General features: G+C 37.1%; 2 protein-coding genes across 2 annotated transcripts; one reads left to right on the forward strand and one right to left on the reverse strand.

The window, feature by feature from the left end:
- Nucleotides 1-822: 822 nt before the first annotated feature.
- LOC138869307 (uncharacterized) lies at nt 823-1,242 on the reverse strand. Its single transcript, XM_070146916.1, has one exon. The coding sequence runs from the start codon at nt 1,240-1,242 to the stop codon at nt 823-825; it is 420 nt and encodes a 139-aa protein (XP_070003017.1).
- A 13,864-nt stretch (nt 1,243-15,106) lies between these two features.
- On the forward strand, nt 15,107-18,159 carry LOC104225127 (probable trehalose-phosphate phosphatase H). The gene is made up of 10 exons (XM_009776893.2): nt 15,107-15,349; nt 15,462-15,727; nt 15,817-15,957; nt 16,040-16,111; nt 16,208-16,300; nt 16,403-16,561; nt 16,718-16,865; nt 16,975-17,045; nt 17,427-17,519; nt 17,819-18,159. The coding sequence occupies exons 2-10, from the start codon at nt 15,470-15,472 to the stop codon at nt 17,924-17,926; spliced, it is 1,143 nt and encodes a 380-aa protein (XP_009775195.1). The 5' UTR covers nt 15,107-15,349; nt 15,462-15,469; the 3' UTR covers nt 17,927-18,159.
- The last annotated feature ends 1,375 nt before the right edge of the window (nt 18,160-19,534 follow it).

The raw sequence follows: 19,534 nt of genomic DNA on the forward strand, positions 1-19,534 counted from the left end.
CACATTGTCTCATTGCAAGTCACAGTCGTTGGTTCATCATCAAGATATGTAATAGTAATGCTGTGTAAAAATAAAGTAAATGGTAGAGAAAATAAATGAGAGCGAAACGTAAAGATAAACTTGGAAAATGCTTTTTCATAATCGTTTAAAACATCGGAGCTCTTTTCAAAAGTAAAAACAATGCGGAGAAGTAAAATCAACTAAAGTAAAGTGTGATGCATATGCGTCGTTTAACCTTGCTACCCCGAGGCTCTCCGGGCACTGGTGGTCCTGATTGACCAATTGGCGAGGTGCTCTCCTTGGTTCATATCTTGAATGGAAGGGCCTTCCTCCACTTCCTCCTCGAAGATAATACAACAATCCATATCATCTTCCAGAAATAGGTTCTTTATTGCTGCTAGTGCCTCGTCTTCCTCTGATCCGTACAAAGTGTCAGCTGGCTAAAAAATCTACTCCAACTGAGGTATAGGGTGCTCCAGCGGATGGTATGGTCTGCGCCATGGGGGTGACCAGTAGTTGAACTCCTCCCAAGTGTACTCATACCCCAGGCCAAAAGTGGTACCGTGCTTCTTCAGCATGATAGGTTTGGTGATACCCTGCAGGTTCTTGCCAAGTCCTTTTCCGGGTTCATACCCGCTCCAACTCAGGATGCTCTCAATTTTGTTATCCCACCACTTGTCTTTGTCTATGGCGTTGACTCGCTCGATGTGATGGTATGTTTCTCCACCGATTTTCCTTCTACCTCCGATCATCGGGATGGCCTGACGACTATATATAGGGTTGCTACCGTCGCCATGAATGATTACTTCCTGATGATTCCATTCAAATTTTTACAGCCTGATGCAAAGTTGACGCCACAGCCCCAGCGGCATGGATCCAGGGTCGTCCTAGCAAAAAATTGTAGGACGCTGGTACGTCAATGACTTGGAACTCGACATCGAACCAGGTGGGTCCCATCTGCAGGCATAAGCTAATTTCTCCAATGGTGGACCTCTGAGATCCATCAAAAGCTTTGACACTGATAGCCCCGTCTTTGATCTCGTGCAATCCCTTACCCAATGTCCTGAGAGTTACCAACAGACAAATGTTGAGGCTGGATCCCCCGTCGACTAGAATCCTGGTGAATAAGTGATCCTCGCATTGTGCAGTGATGTGCAACGCTTTGTTGTGACCAAGCCCTTCTGGCGGTAATTCATCTTCATGGAAGGTGATCTTATGGCTTTCCAGTACCTGCCCCACCATGTTTACTATTTCGCCTCCTGTTATGTTGCTGGGAACATAAGCTTCACTCAGTACTTTTATTAAGGCGTTTTTATGTGTCTCTGAGCTTTGTAGAAGAGCCAGAATAGAAATCTGTGCTGGCGTTTTGTTCAGTTGCTCAACGACCGAGTACTCTTTGGCCTATACCTTCCTCCAAAGGTCATCGGGTCCAGTTTCAACAGCCCTCCCTGAGGCCTTCTTGCTGGACTCAGCCAAGTGTTCTGGGGTGTATACCCTGCCTGTCCTGGTTATGCCCTGTGCGGCAATCGCTTCCCCAGTATATGTCTTTCCTTTCCTTCTAGCCTCAGCGGTGTAATCCCAAGGTATAGCATTTTTCTTGAACGGGGTTACGTCTGTCATGGAGACTGGAATTGGTGCCTTAGGAGGTAACACAGTAACTTCAAATGGCGTAGGCGCCCTTGGAACTCCGAACTCAACCTCAATTGGTTTTGGCGCCTTTAAAGGTGGTGCTTCAAACTCGAGTGGTACGGAAACATTTACCACATCGCCCTCAGAGGGCTGAATCTGGACAACAATGGGATTAAGAGTAACTATTGGCTTCTTAGGCTCGTCTCCTTCAGCTATCAACCCGATTGACCCCTTGGGGTCCCAATCATCTTCGATCTCTATCATGTGGATGCCTCTACCCTCGTGGTCAGGCAGAGGGTTGTTGCGGACATTAGGACCGGGCTCCTTTGCTATAATGATCTTGTTGTCAATCAGGTTCTGAATCTTGTCTTTCAACGAGTGACACTCGTCGATGGTATGGCCCTTCATCCCGGAATGGTATGCGCAAGTCTTGTTTGGGTTGATCCACTGGGAAGGATTTTCTGGAGTTACGGTTGGGATAGGGGTAACGTAACAAGCTGCCTTGAGTTTTGATATAATTGGTCAATTGGCTCGGCTATGGCGGTATATTGTCTGGGAGGTTTGCGGTCGAAGTTTGGTCTAGGTCGAGAGAAGTTTTGACGGGTAGGAGGTGATGGGTAGTAAGAAGGTTGGGAGTTATATGCTTGGTATATAGGTGCGGGTTGGGAATATCTGTGTGAAGCGGGTTCATACGTAGGTGGTGGAGCAGGTGATGGAATTTGGTAGGTGGGTGATGGTGCTTGGTAATTTAGGGTAGGTTAATATGTGAGTGGAGCTGAGGGATAGGTTTGGTACTTCATAGGGGAGTTGTTCCTTTGCGCAGCCATCACAGAATTCACATCCTTTTTCTTTGATGAGCCACCAGACTGTAAAGCCTTGCTGGTAGCTTGCAATGCCTCGAGGTTAGTGACCATACCACTTTTGATGCCTTCTTCGATTCTTTCTCCCAACTTGATGATGTCGGAGAACTTTTGGCCCTCTATTAGCATCAGCCTCTCGTAGTACTGCGGATCCTGAGCACTGACGAAGAATCTGTTCATTTGTTCTTCCTCCAAGGCCAGTCTGACCTTAGCAGCTTCTGACCTCCAACGAGTAGCATACTCGCGAAAGGTCTCTATGGGCTTCTTCTTGAGATTCTGGATATAGAACACATCTAGTGCGTTCTTAGTGTTGAACCTAAACCGATCCATAAAGTCAGACGCCATGTTCACCTAACTAGTCCATTTCTTTGCATCCTGGCTATATACCATGATAAAGCATCACCCTTCAAACTCCTCATGAACAGCTTCATGCGAATCTTCTCGTCCCTTCCGACTCCTACCAACTTATCACAATACATTCTGAGGTGGACACTGGGATCTCCTGTACCGTCGAATAGTTCGAACTTGGGAGGTTTGTACCCTTCTGGGAGCTCAACATCTGGCTGAACACAGGGATCTTCGTAATTTAACCCTTCAACACTTTTGTTACCTTCGAAATCTTGGACCCGGCTAGTCAACTTCTTGATCTCAGCGGCCAAATTCTGAATGAGGGAGCTCTTGTCATCTGTCTCGATTGCACTGGCGATTGGCTGACTGTAATGTTGTATGGTGTCCACAAAGATTGGAGTGTTATGGTCGTGCAGTGGAGTGTTGTTGCAGGTGTTGCAGGCTTGGGCATGAGCGGGTTGTGTTGGTGGTGTAGTATGGTTCTGGTTGTTGGCATCAGTAGCGGCAAGAGTGATTGACAGACTTGCTAGGTTTCGAACTTGTTCCAATTCTTCTCGAAATCTTAGCAAAGTTTGCTCAAGATGAGCAGCAGTTTCCTTAGTGATTGAAGCGTTCTGAGAGGTTTCCTCGATTCCTTTCTAGCACTTGTATCTCCCATTTTGCCTTTGTTCCTGTTTCTGGTAGGACTTGGAGGAGGAGGAGGTAGAGGACCCTTGGATCTTGTTGAGTACGCTTATGGTTCCAGAATGCACGAACTAACCTTTGGGGAGGGGAAAATAATAAAAGAAAAAAGACAAAAAGGTAAAAAGTTAGCGCAGATTCCTAATTTGGGTGCCTCGTTGTGCCCGAGGTAAGCCTAGCGACAAATTAAATTTGGAGAACTTATAATGCTAAATGCCTCATTTTATTGATAAAAACAAGACGAGTCTTAAAACAACTGAATGATAAAAATATCACTAATGGCCAATGGCCTTATTACATTATGAAAGCAGAAAATAAGAGTCCTACTACTTGGTCCCAGAAGGACCTTCCCCAGATTCGGTACTCTTGCCTCCCTCGTACAGCTGCACCAGCTCGCGCAGTCCCAGCAGCAAGTAAGCTCGGGCCAGGTGCCCACCTTCATTACCCTCAGCATTCTGACAATCGTCGATCCTCTTCAGAAATTTACCTTCCAATTCCACTAAGCCTCGTTCCAGATACACCAGCCGGTTGTTGGCGTTGACAGCCATATCCTTCCACTCATTGATCAGCTTCTCGTGGGCTTCCTGTATTTCCCAAAGTTCGTTCTCGCATTCTCGCATCCTTTTGCGCAGTTGATTGTATTTAACCTTTGCTGCAGTTTTTTCATCGATAAGCTTATGACCATGGACAAACCCTGGGTGACCCAAACCAATGTGATCATCTTCCAACCAACCTGTGTAGTGTGGCACACACCCGGCATGATACCTGTCTAGTTCAATAGACTCCTTCCCTAAAATGAGCTTGTAGTGCCACATATGCTGAGCGTGACACCTGTGTGGGCTATCATCATCTTGAAAGTCAGCCCTGAAATGACTCATTTTCTCTATCCTGGGTATGATTTGTTTCCTTCTGGCTTGCCTCATGACTCGGAGGGGGAAGTAAGGGTGAGTTCCCCTTAGGCCAATGAGTATGAGGAATGGTGCGTCTCGGGAACGGATAATGAACTCCCCTGTTGGGAACCACTCGAACATCCACTGAATTTGCTCTACTTTTAGATTCTCGAATAGCTCTACCCATCCACTGGCGTCCTCTGGTTGAGCTGACATGTTGGGTGTGAAGTTCATTCGCTTTGGGTGATGAAAGGCGATGTGGTCATCCCAATCCCTATGTATGATTTCCCGTCTGTAGTCGCCCTTCTGAAGGTGTTCTATAAGCCAAAGCTGAAGTAACAGATTACAACCCTCGAAGTGCGGAGCCCCTTGTTGACATTTTCCCAAGGCTCGATAGATTTCAGCGATGATCATAGGTACTATGCTGAAAGACTGCCCGTCAATTCCTTCCATTAAGGTCTTGGTCACCATGGCTAGTATGGTGTGGATCCTAGCCTTCTTCATAGGGAAAATTATCATGCCCAAGAAGCAAAACATGAACACGAACACCCTTCTATGTATATGCCCCAAAGAGGTGAGGGCGAATTCGTCCATGTAGGTGCGATAGGACTTGCTGTGGCCATACCTCTCGTATAAGAAGTCGAAGGGTATGTAGGAGTCCTTCAAGCAGGAAAGGTCGGGGTTTTTCTTGAGTTCCATCATCTTAAGAAAGCCTCTACTTTTGCGATTCTCCGGCATAAGCAAACCTGGAGTTTCCCAAGGGACACCAGCTAGGCCCCCTATCTCTTCTAGCAGAGGGGTCATTTTCAAGTCTCCGAAACGGAACACTGATCGAGCACCATCCCAAAACAAAGTGGCAGCCTCAATGATCTTGTTATTGGGTTGGATTTCCAGAAGTGAGGGTAAATTCCCTAAGTACTTGCGGACGAGGTTTTGATCACTACCATGAAGATCTTCCCACCAGCTTAGCAACCTTGGGTGGATGTTGGATACCATGCCGAATCTGGGGACCTCGTGCCTCATTTTCTGCAAAACAAAATGTTAGGCCCTTAACCCCCCACCGGACTCGACTATTTAAATCAACAATTAGCAAAAAGGCATTTAGTTCTCCAAATAAATGCACATAACGTGGAGGTGTCCGTTTGGGTTTCGAGGAAACCCGATGGACTTTGGTTTAGGCTATCTTAATGAGTCATTATGCGGACAACATAACTGACTCGGCTAAGTTTGACCATGATGCATGAACAGTTTAATAGAGTAAGGTTTCTACTTTGAAGTGCTAGACAAGGTACCCTTGAGCGGACAACTCAAGAGGGAAAGGCGCGGAACCGTCGACTACACCGTTGATCGACTGGTTTTACCGCAAATATGCCTTTGCCACATTTAGGGGTTATGATATCGGAAGGGTGCAACCACTCATTATAAGCGTTGCTATAGGATTTGTTTTGGCATGAGTGGGATATGATGTTGAGAGATGCAATTACAATAATGAAACAAATTACATATATTTTCACGTTCATAAAGTAAAGATTACAATAAATGCTTGGAAATGAAAACGGAATTGAGATAATGGTAAAGCAGTAAAGGGGAAAGCAATTAAAGGAAAAGAAAACACGAAGAGTCAAGTTAGTATTCACGGAGAAATGATTAAAAGTAGGAAATAAAGGTAATAAAGGAAGCAATAAAGTCATAAAAAGAACGTAATGGTAAAAGCCTTAAAGCATGTCCCCAGCAGAGTCGTCATGCTGTCGACGCCCCCCTTTTTCCTAAAGAGCGAAATTGGGTTTACGACATTATGGACAAAACAACTCTTATTCCCTTTCGAGGAATCGGGTTATGGAATTTGAAGAGTCGCCACCTAATGATTATAGTGCATTAGGACACTTTTAAAGAAGATAAGATTTTTTGAAAGATAAACCAGAGTTCGGGCAAGGGTTTGAGATTATCTCGAGGGGAAGGTGTTAGGCACCCCTCAAGATCCACTAGTGTGGTTCCCGACCATGCTTAATTATGACTTTAAGAAGAGTAGGAATAAACAAGCAAAGTTTGCACATAACAAGTTGAAGAATTTTGAAAGAAGAAAGACACAAGTGATTTTAAAAAGAGAAAGCTTAGTTGAAGAAACATTAATTTAAGAAAACATCAATAACTAAAGAAGGAGAAAAGGGGTCCTAGGTTTAAATATAATATGGATCACTTCAATGCAATATCCAGCAATCACTCCTCAGAAGAGGGGTCGCACGTGATATTAGCGCATCGGTCATCATCTCCATATTCTACCCTTCCCACCCCGTCAAGGTATTAAACACGATTAGTCTCGTTTTGCTTATTGCATGCTAGTACCCGTCCCGACCTATTAGTCCCGGGGTATTTGGACTTCTAATCCTAAAAGAAAGAAAGGGGTAGATGCATATATGGAGTTTCAAAAGGATAAAATACTAGGCGTCAATCAAAACAAATAGCAGATAAGTGGGAAATAAAACAAATACTCAAAAGGCTCATACAAACCCCATAAATCACATAGCAATTATTTTAGCATGTCTTACAATTACTGATTTGGTCTTAAGATTAAAACTGACAGTGGACAGATTAGTTTAACACATAGAGTTGGATAATAAGTCTACTTTGAGCCCCTCGGGTCCAGTTTGTTAGAAATCAAAAGTATATTAGGCGAATGATTTAGAAAATACTGATTTCAGAAGAGGTAATCAGATGCAGAAGAATTTTAAAGGAAAGTACAGATTTCGAAAGCATCAAACTGTTTGAGTGAAAAAGCAAAAGAGTTATGCAAGAATTTTGAAGGCAGGAATATTTTTGAGAAAAAGGATTTGGTTGCAGAATTGTTTTAAAGGTAGTTTCAGGGACTGATTAAAATGCTTAGGCAGAACTATTTAAGAAAAAAAAACTGTTCATGGAAAAGAATGCAGATTTGTAGAGTTTGAAAGCACACATGGTTTACAAAAGAGTTTTGTTGAAAACATTACTTAAAAAACATTAAGAACCAATTGACAGACTGCTGTTACTTAAACGGATCAAGCAAGTTGCAATAATCCTATAGGCATGATATCTATGTTTCGATTTTTAAAGGGGGTTGTTAAAGCATTGGTAAAAGATGAGCGTAATTATCCTACAGTTTGCCTAACGCATATGTAGTTCCTATAGACATGATTTCTATCATGCTTGCAATACAAAATCCTATAGGCATGATTTCTGAATGGTATGCAATATTAAACCCTATAGGCATGGTTTCTAAGTGATTTGCAACGTTAAGGTCCTATAGGCATGATTTCTAGATGATTTGCAATATTGAAGTCCTATAGGCATGATTTCTACTCATTGACTGATGCAAACAACATAAACCCCTCCCACACCCTTTTACTAATATTACAAAGTTATTACAAAAGTGGAAGGGAAAGACTAAAAAATAAATACATCAAAACTAAAACGGACCCGAGAAAGCCCAAAGCAACCTTAATGTCCAACACATGTATTTTACCAAATCCGGGCTCCAGATTCCAAGGCCTTCTCTTAGAGTGTTTCAAAGTTCCAAGGGCTTTCAGGAAGCCCAGGCAATGCTTACACCCTAAAGATTGAGTAGAATAGTGCAATGTGTGGAATTACCAGCCCTTAGGCATCCAAGTTCAGAGGGAACTCTAGGGTCCCAAAGCATGGCTTACCATAGGGGGTAGGACTTGAAGAACTAAGAATAAGTGTAAAAGTGAGGGAATTAGAGGAGACCAAAGCAAAGGGTGGTCATACCTAGCCATGGATGGGACTGGCACACCCCTAATCCTTTACTTGGTTCAAGCAAGTAAGAGAGCAAACTTTAGAAAGTCAGACTTAGGCCTGTATGGTGATTAGGACACCACCAGACTTGAGTCAAGCTCAACACATAACAGGGTTAAGGGAATGGGATTGATTTGAGTATAGGTTTAGAGCAACCTGGTTCTAAACTAGGGATGGCAATAGAGTGCCACCCTAGTCTAAACAATACTCACACACAAAGGGGGTTCAAGGAAAGGGATTGATATGAAAACATTCGTACCAACAAACAGAGTTAAGCCACGGGGACTTGGGGAAAGGGATGTACAAGAAAGTACTTACACAAGCATAACAGAATCAAAGACATGGGAATATGGGGCAGGGATGTAACATGCTGAAGTTTAACTGCATAATGTAAGAAAGTCGAACATAAACAGACATATGAAATAGGTAAATAAACACGTAGTTTGGAGATGGTATTTAAATCATGGACATACCAGTTCCAAACTCAAACAGTAAAGCAAGTAGGGCAGATAGAATCCTATAGCTTAGCCTTGGCTTTCAGCCGGCTAAACCCAATCAGAACAAGTAGCAGAGAAGAGCAGAGAAGAGAAGAAAGAGCTTAGTGAGTGTGAACTTTCAATTCTTCCTCCCTTGAAATAAAAGGGGTGGGGGTTTTTATGGTTTGAAAGTAAGCAGTAAGTAAGGCAAGAAAATAACTTAGTATCAAGTCATAATCAATTAGGGAAAGGACTTCCTTTAATTAAGGAATCGGACTTAAGGTAATAAAACAGAGTTTCATTTATGGAAAGAAGAATCAAGAATAAATTGTAAAATAAAGGGTAAATACATATAAAGTTTTGAAAGATACACAGTTTTAAGCAAATAAGGCAAGAATATAATCACTAATCACATAGTAAATCAAGGAATTAGGGATTCGAGCTCAGTATTGAATTCAGTCAGAGAATAGGTCCAAATCAGTCAAAAAGAAAGAATCAAAATAGATTCATAGGAAATCAACCCCCAAAATTAGGGTTATTTTGAAAGGAAAATGTTTGACTATAAAAGATGCATAAACTTAAACATGCAGGGCTAAGATTAAACAAACAGTATAGTCATGTGATCAAAATAGAAGAACATAGATATGCGAGAAATAAAAAGGTCTTGCAAAGCTTAACAAGAATCAGAAACATGACATGGGTTTGGAGAATTAGGGTTTTGAAATCAGGCAGGCAGCAAACAATCGCACATAAGTAGTTTGAAAAACTTCTCCAAAATCTAGGGTTTCTTCCACAAGTCAAGTGTAGAGTCGAAAGCATATAAATCAGGCAAAAATAATCTCAGGAGGTCCAAAGAACACAAATATTCATGGAAACCTAAGTAAAGAAAAATACAGTAAAGAAATTACTCGGAAACCCTAGGAGGAATTACAATAAAGAAAAATACGCAGAAATCATAGTGAAAACATTTAGGAATTACAGCAAAGCCAAATAATGCAAGAAATCACAGTAGAACAAGTAGAAATCACAGAAACCCTAAGTTTTGAGAAGATGAACAGTTTTGAAAACAAAAAATCGAAAAAATGTAAAAAATACTTAAAAATCCTAGAAAATAGCACGGATTTGAAGTAGATCTTAGAGAGAAACAAAGAAAACCTCGAAGGCTTAGGGTTTCAGATAAAACCCTAGAAAAATGAGAAAGGCCTGGAATGGGCTGGTCCTGAGTCGGAGATGGACTCACAGGGCTAGGACTCGCCGGAGATGAGCCGGAAATGGCCATAGAAACTGAATCGGAGAGATTCTGAGTCAAGGTCTTCAAGGTCGGACTCTGAAACCTCGAGCAAAAGGAGTATAGAGGTACGTGGGGGTAGATATAGGTTACACAGGGCCTGAGAAGCCATGATTTCCGGTGGAACGAGGTTGGAGATCAGCGGAGAGGGCTAGGGTTTCAGAGGGTGGTTGAGAGAGTTTTGAGAGACGAGGGGATACAAGGGCGGCTCATTTGTGTAAATGATTTAGGGTTAGGGGTCTTGTGGGTTTAATTAAGGAAGGGGCTAACGTGGACTGTTGATCTAAATAATCAACGGCCACGATTTAAAATGGGGATCCGGCGGGTTATATTAATAGGGTATGGGTCGGGTAATTAATGAAATTGGGTCGGAATTGGGTTGGATTGGGGTTGAAATTGAGGGTGCAATTTGGGCTACAATTGAAATAAAAAGGGACTGCAATTTAAATAGTCAATTTTCCCCGTTTTGATTTTATAAAAATAGTAAATATTGTTTAAAAAATCAAATTAAAAATACCGAGTTTATAAGCAATGCATAAGTATTAATTTAAAAATATTAGAAATGATTTTGTGATTACGAATGCTATTAAATCAAGAAATAGGCTAAAATTGCAATTTCATGCAATTTTAGTTTAAAAATACCAAATGGACTTGTAAAATTATGCAAAAATCATATAAATTATATTTTGTGTAAATGCGAGAATAAAATAAATTATTCGCCAAAATGACAAGTTTTGGGAATAATTATTGGTTTTTATAGTGCAAAATAGGCCATAAATTGGTTTTAAAAATCTTTAACAATTTGGGGAAATACCAAAGCCTTTGGGCGTGCTTGTAAATGCATACATATGCTATTTTGAAAGTATTTTGAGTATAAAAATACATAGGAAAAAATTGGGAATCAACAGTTACATATGTAGACATATTAAACATGATAGCAAACAAGCAAGTAAAGTGAAAACATGCTAATCACAGGTTTGAATAGGCAGTATTAGGCATGTTGAGTAAGCAGTAAATGGAGGCAAGAATGGACTCAAGCCATATGGGAAAAAGCAGTAGAAATTCAGAAGGAAAAAATTAGGGTTTCGAGAAGAGCCACACAGAGGTGGAGAAGCAAGCTTAGAAACCCATAGATCTAAGGCGATATAGGAAGATCTTACTCGGAATCAAACTGGAACAGCCTGAAACCAGGCGAGAAAGGGCCATAGATGCAAGCAGACTAACCCTGGTCCCTTGAAGACCCTGGAGATGGTGATACAGTAGAGGAGAGGCCGTTAGAAGCCTGGGGGTGGTGAGAAACCACCATGAATAGCCATAGATGAGTGACGGCGAGGTCCGATTAGGGTTATATTTTGAGAGCATTGGAGAGGAAAGGGATTTCAGGGCAGCTATATGGGTGAGAATGACCGGGTTTGGGGGGGTCGTTTAGTTTAATTAAGGAAAGGATTAATTGTGGTCGTTGATCTCTATGATCAACGACTGAGTTTGAATGAGATTGGGGACAGGTCGGGCATTAAGTTTTGGGCTGGGTAGGTGTAGGTTAAAAATTGGGCCGGGTATTGGGTCAAATTTGAATAAAAATAGGGTCAGATTTTAAATAGCTAATTTTAATAACTAAATAATTTATAAAAATAATAAATGAATATCAAAAAATATCTTTGTATACTAAAATGATTTAAAATAGTTATTAACATTTTAAAAATATAAAATACTATTTTATGCATAAATAATGTAATTATACATTAGTAAGGGCTATTATTACAAAGGTGTGCAATTTAGCTTAAAAAATATAAATATAATTATAAAAAATGCACAAAAATATTTAAATACTATGTTAGCATAAATAATGAATATAGATGGCTAAATCATTACAAAAGTACTAGGGATGATAATTATTGGATATTTATATAATAAAAAGAGGAGAAATAATTTGATTTTGAGCTTTTAAAACTGTAGAAAAATTATAAAAATACTTATGCATGCTTATAACTACATATGTACTATTTTGATATATATATATATATATATATATATATATATATATATATATATATATATATATATATATATATATATATATATATATATATATATGTATGTATGTAAAAATATGTGAGGAAAAATTGGGTATCAACATTTGCAACTGTTTTCTTAGGTTGGTTGTGCTTCATCTTCACAACACTTAGAGTTTAATATTAAAAATATTTTCTTCAAAATGTCTTCCTACCACTTGTCAGGTACTACAAAAGAAATCTTGAAGACAAGTTAACTAAAAAAAATTTAACTCCGAATTAGCACCAAAAATTAGGTTGAACACTATTGATCACTAAAACCCCAGCAACGACGTCAAAATTTGACGAGCGCAAAACACAACATGAAATTGATACTCACTAGCCAAAGATAGTATAGTAAAATATTGTCTCCACCGGGACTGAATTTAAATAATGTTCAAGTAATTTTTGGGTTAATTCTATTCAGGATATTTAATACTTTGATTTAGGATGATTAATACTCCAACTAACAAACTAAAATTAAGGCAAGTAAAAATTAATCACAGAGAACTAGAGAGTAGAGCAATGAGTTATTGTCAATACGAAGAATAAAGGCTTTGACGTGATAGGTGCAAGACTGTTATTCTAAATTTGATACCGTTATATTTTACTCTTAATGTTCTATCGATTCTCACGAATTCAATAAGTAATTAGCTTATACTTCTAATTCAGATTCCTCTCTCGATTAAATCTAAATCTTTCAAATAAACTAATGTGAAGTGCTGTAAAACTTGTAAGAATCTATTCGTAAGAATGATCTAAGAGAAACATATCGGGAATATTTCTCAATCTTAATTTAAACAGTAACTTAAAAAGCTCTCTCGATTATTTAAAAGAATTACCAAAATAGACTAAGGCATGCACTGCAATAATATTCAATAAGATGTTCTTCTTTCGCTTAAACACTATAAAGAATAAAATCATAACTAATATTAAAACTCCTCCAATAAATTCAAGCAATTCAACAATATTTAAATTCACAAACAACAATCAAGTCATCAAATCATGTCAAATTCTAAGGTAAACTACTCCATAGATATGGAGAAAATCATCACAAATAGAGCTAAAGAATAAGAAAATATTAATCCAATGTTACAATCCAAACTCACATATTGAATTGGTAGAAGGAAGATGAAATCTCGTGTTTTGAAGCCTCCGATGCTCTCCAAAAGCTCCCAAGGTCAAAAGTTGCTTCAAAAATGTGTTTTCAGTGTATTTTTACCATGTAGAAACAGGCTTGGATGAAACTACCCTCTTTGAGCCGAAGTAAAAAAAGTTGGGCGAGAAAATACACCATTGCGGAGCACCGGGTGGCACGCCATGCTCCTTATTAGTGGGAAAGTTCATAGTTTATTTTTTCCAGAGTAATTATTTTTTCTCAATTTTTAACATCCAAACTTGATCTTCGAACCCCGAATACTATCTCAGCTTAATTCTTTGGACTTCTACTTAGACTTCAAAGCTCCAATTCATCAATTTTAGCTCTAAACTTGCTTCTTCACTCGAAATCACATCCTACACAACATAACATATGCAATAAATACAAAGTACTAACAATTAGGCTCAAATACAATTAAAGTGTAGTAATTAGAGTGCGAAATATAGTTAAAACGTGAGTTCCAAGCCTACCATCATATTGATGAGAATTTTTTTAAAACATTCAAATCATGTATTTGAGTTACAAAATAAATATTAAATAAAAATTTAAGTTCTTGAAAATGATAAATATTTGATTTGAAAATATACACACATTATATTCACTTATTTATGATCTTATCTAATAATATTTATTTAATTACACATTAAAGACAATGGTATACAATTTTATTATGAGTAATATGTAATTTATAATATTTTATGGATATTATTTTTATTTTAATCACTATGTATAATATGATTCGTCATGATTAGATATACAGGAACCAATAAAGATTGACAATTAAGTTATTATGTCGGTATTAGTTATAATTGTAATTTTCTGGATGTCCTAGAAATAAAATTTTGGTATTGGAATTCAAGAAAAAGGTTTAGATAAAGTAAGCTTTTACTTAATTTTAAAGTCCTAAAAATTAGGATTTTTTATATATATTAATAATTTAATAAGAAAAATTTAAGTTAATTTTAAAATTTTAAATATTAGGAAAGTAACTTAAAGTTACAATATTAGAGATACTTAAATTTAAAATTTGCTTTCCAAAGGGCAGACCTGCATTAAGGAGATGGGAAGACTATGTGTTCCATGTGGCGTGTGCCACATCAGACAGATATTCAACAATTGGTGAGGACGTGGCATGATCCTAGCTGGCAAGGGGGCTGTTAAGGTGACGGCTAAAACGGCGGGAGAAGGGAAAGAGGATGTCCAGTTGCCAATAAGTTTTTGGTGGGACCACGTGGCAAGAGAAGAACTAAAACCCTCCCCAATATATTGAACCTGTGGGGTTTTCTCTCTCTCTCCACATCCCAACTTGCCTCCAAAGATTCCAACCCACAACATAAATCAAACTAAAGTACTTCCCCTTTCAATTTATGTGAACCTATTTCTTTTTTAGTCTTTACTAAAAAGAATGACCTTTTTCTCTATTTGAAAACAATTTATCTTTATGCAATGATTTATAGCCAGACAAAATATATGTGCTTCATTTTACACCACAAGTTCAAAAGTCTTCTCTCTTTTCTTAAACTTCGTATCCAATCAAATGAGTTCACATAAATTGAAACAAAGGGAGTAGTATTTACTATTTGTGAGTATAGTATTATTTGTGTTTATATTAAATCAAATACTTCTTCTTTTCTGTTTTATGCAAAACTATTTTTGTCAAACACCGAAAAAAATAAAAAAGAACTTAAAAACTTATTTGACCATCTTAAAAGTCAATCAAAACACCATCTATGTCAGATGGTTTTTTTCGAAATTTTTATAAATTAAGCATGTTTGATAAATAATTTTATTAGTAACTCTCAAAATTATATTACGTTATGTAGTCCTTTTCTATATGGGACCCACAACTGGGGGAGGGGGCTGTGGGTCTTTACATTACCTTGTCCGTTAGTGTCTGGTTACAACTATAAAATAAACCAAACCGTCCCAAATCTCTTCACACACATACCCCCTCTTCATCTCTTAATAACTCCTATTCCTATTCCAATCCCAATTTGTCTTCCTAGTTTTTTTTTCTAGCATTGCAAGTAAAGAAACTCTTCTTAGGCTTCCTCTTAACTCTCATTCACATTCCCCATTTTTCTTTTGCTACAAAACAGAGTGAAAGCAGAGTACACTATTCTCTGTTCTTCAAGATTGTATTTCAATATAGTATTAACTGATTACTTGAACATAATTTAGGTAATATATTGAATCTTTTTCCAGTTTTCTCAAATGGTTTTGCGTTTATTTTCGACTTTGTAAAGAAGACGTTTTTGTTTTCTTCACTTATATTGTGTGTTTGTTTTTGTAGGAGTGACAATGACTCAGCAGAATGTGGTAGTGTCCGATCCTAAATCCGGTATTAATTTGACAATACCGGTGAAGGTATCAAACTCCCCCGCACTGTTCACGAAGCCGCCACCGGCGCCAGGGAGTTGCATCACCATTTCAAGAAAGACACTTGTTGAAATAAATAGTGGTCCAAGAATCAATTCTTGGGTTGACTCAATGAGAGCTTCCTCTCCTACTCGTCACAAGTCCACTAGTCCTCTTTCTGATGACATCAATTCTTGGATGGTAAGCTCAAATACAAATAACTTTCATGCAGTTTATACAATAATATTTGCTTTATGTTTTAGCTGATAATTGAAGAATGAAACGTACAGGTGCAACATCCATCAGCACTGGATATGTTTGAGCAGATAATAAGTGCTTCAAAGGGAAAGCAAATAGTAATGTTTTTAGACTATGACGGCACCCTTTCCCCCATTGTTGAGGATCCTGATCAAGCTTTCATGTCTGATGCTGTAAGTCTTTTCATCTATATTATTAACTAGTAATAATTTACTACTCAAGATTATTCCACTCACTTCTTTCTATATATATCAGATGAGAGCAACAGTGAGAAAACTTGCTAGATATTTCCCTACTGCAATAGTGAGTGGAAGGTGCAGAGACAAGGTATCCCGATTCTTCTTACTTTTTTCTATGTTTTTATTTTTCATTTTATGAATTGGTTTTTATGTACTTTTTTGGTGATTGTATAATTATATATAGGTATACAACTTTGTACGATTGGCAGAGTTGTACTATGCTGGAAGCCATGGAATGGATATAAAAGGACCATCAAAAGGTTCCAAATACAAGAAAGTGAGTTTAACTTATTAGAGCATCTTCAGTTCTTACTGAGTATGACTTGGTCTTTCTTGCTCTCCCTTAATATTTACAGACTTTCATATATTATATTTCCAGGGAGCAGAAGCTGTTCTTTGCCAACCAGCAAGTGAATTTCTACCAATGATTGATGAGGTTTACAAAGCACTCATTGATGCAACAAAATCTACAGAAGGAGTTACAGTGGAGAATAACAAGTTTTGTGCCTCTGTACATTTCCGCCGTGTTGATGAAAAGGTAATAAACCCAACCTGTCCAAATATTCTGTTATCAATATATGGCCCATCAAACAAAGCATGGGTTAAAAGCTTAAAATAATATAATGAATTTTTTAACTGTTGTTTAAAAAAGCAGAAGAAAAGATGTGATTTGGGGTTGTTGTTGATGTAACAGAAATGGGGTGAACTAGCACAAGTCGTAAGGTCAGTGCTTAAGGAATATCCAAAGCTGAGATTAACACAAGGAAGAAAAGTATTTGAGATCCGTCCTACTATTAAATGGGACAAAGGCAAAGCTCTTGAATTCTTGCTTGAATCTCTTGGTAAGCACTGTCTGTGTATCTATATTTATTAGCAAATAAATTATTGAAATATAAAAAAATAAACAATTGTTTTGATGCTAACTTTGATAATGAAACCTCTCTTCAACAGGATATGCTAACTGTACTGATGTATTTCCTGTATATATTGGTGATGACCGAACCGATGAAGATGCTTTTAAGGTATCCTATGTTCCTATATTTAATGTTAAGTATTACTCCGTTCACAATTCAGTGTTCAATTTGCATTTTTATTTTGGTTCAAAATAAGTGTTCAGTTATGTAATCAAGAAAGAATTTAATTTGTTTTTACCAAATAACCCCTATGTAAATATCCTTAAAAAAATTTCTTACTCCTCACATTAAATGTTTAATTAGGGGTAGTTTAGTCATGCTAGATATTTTTGTATAGGATTTAGTATTTTCTTAATGTGCGGGCCGGAGAGACTAGTATTTGTTTTGTGTTTCTTTTTTGTTGGCTTTTGAGTTTACCAGATCTTCTTTGGTCTTCAACTTTTTATTGAGTTTTCTTTGGTTACTAATCCTACATTAAATGTGGTCTAGGTTCTAAGAGAAAGAGGACAGGGTTTTGGCATTCTCGTCTCCAAAATTCCAAAAGACACACATGCATCTTATTCTTTACAAGAACCATCTGAGGTGAGAATTACTATAACTCTGTTAATTTGTTTTTCCTTGAACTGTGGTTTAGGTGTTGCGAATTGGTTGAATCTAAATAGAATCATATAACGGTTTCTCTAATATAAATAAGAGAGGCAATTATAAATTATGCAATATCAGTTGATGGTCAAATCTTTTTAAAAGCTATATCTAATATGAAAATATTGATTCCTGAGAAATGGTACATGTGTTAGGTAAAAAAAAATATTCTGTCTTATTATTGACCTTTTCTTACTTTTACTTACATAATAATTATTTTTTCTAATTGATTTTCACAGGTTATGGTGTTTCTACGACGCTTGGTAGAGTGGAAAAAGTTGTCATTAAGAAGACAGTTTAGAATTCGAAGACAAATTGAAGAGATAAAAGCATCTCTACGGAACTAATGAAGAATTATTGTCCAAAAGTAATGGACTTAATGATGCATATAATGTATTTTCCTTTTATAAATATAACAAAAGAAGTTGTAAAAGAAAAGGTGGAAAAGATAGGCTTTTTGATCCTTTTCTATTTGGCTTTAAGGCCTTGTACATCTTTGTAACTAGCTCTGTACAAGGGTAAATTGTAATTTTCCAGTCTTAGCTAAATGCATATATTGGAAGTTCTCTCTCTAAATACATATATATTCCCTATATTTCAATTTAGATGACACATTTCGCTTATGGATAATTTATTTCGCTAAATTTTGAAGCTGAATTGAATTAGTTCAACTCATTATTTAAAAGTAAAATTTTTATATTCAAAAACTATAAGTTGTAGTTTTTCTTGTTAATATGATTAAAAAAAATATATTTTTTGAATGTTGATCAAAACTCATATATTTGATTCTCGATAAGTAAATTGTGTTGTCTAAATTGAAGGTGAGGATATATATATTTTTTATATGCAATCTATATATTACAACTCATAAAATAAATGTTAACATGGTTTGTTTTTTTGATTTTAATGTTATGGCGTCAAACAAGCGACTTCACATGCCTCTTTTAAGGATGGAATTTACTTCAAAAGTTGTCAGCATCGTTGAGTAGAGCTGGTAGAGAAGTTGCATATATCTTTCCCTGTTTGTTTTACTGACTGATAGCCGAACACCATCATTAAGTTAAAGAATTAATGAAAATGCAATCACTTAACCAACTGTTGCTAAGCACCACACTAGAATTTATCTTCTTTTACCATCCAAAAATACCAATATAAAGGAAGGGGTGGAATAAATGATAGAATGGAGTCAGATATGGACAAAGTAGTTCTAGTCATGTCTTTCTATATCTCCACATAAAAAATAATAAAAGGTGAAAAACCGACCCCTTTAATTATTTTTTGGTAACTTCGGCCTCTTTTCCTTAGTAAAATGATTCATCGCAACTTTAGCAAGCCAAACATAATCAAAAGGAAGAAGTACTAAGCAAATTTATACAGTTAAATTTCTCTATAAAAATCTCGTTTATTTTAATTTTTTAGATGCTATAATAAAGTGTTATTATAAAGAACATATATTATAATATAACATAAAAAAATTAAATCCGAAAAAAACTTGACTTTTGTAATGAATAACTATTATATAAAGATATTATTATAGAGAGGCCGGTCACACTGTATTTAACTTAAACAAATAGTAAACTTTCTCCGCTGCTGTGGACTGTGGTCCTGGAGGAGCTAAGGTTTGTAATCACTCACTTAACGAAGACCTATCTTAATAATTTATATTTTACACATTCAAGAGACTTTGTGTTTAAAATTATGCAATTTTATGTTCTGTTTAACTAAGGCAATTCCTCATGTGCATCAGTCTATCATTGCGTTACCTAGGCTAAATAAAGTTGTTTAAAATGTCTATTATCTCATATATGTTTCAATTAATACAGTAAGAGTGTTACTATCATTTATTGAGAGCCATAGCTTCAATTAATTCACAACATTAAAGACATATCATTATCAATGCCTTTACCAGCTGCAAATTAAGCATAGTCTGTATTAATTGACTTGCAACACTTATC

Source organism: Nicotiana sylvestris, chromosome 5 (assembly GCF_000393655.2).
Source record: "Nicotiana sylvestris chromosome 5, ASM39365v2, whole genome shotgun sequence".
NCBI lineage: Eukaryota > Viridiplantae > Streptophyta > Magnoliopsida > Solanales > Solanaceae > Nicotiana > Nicotiana sylvestris.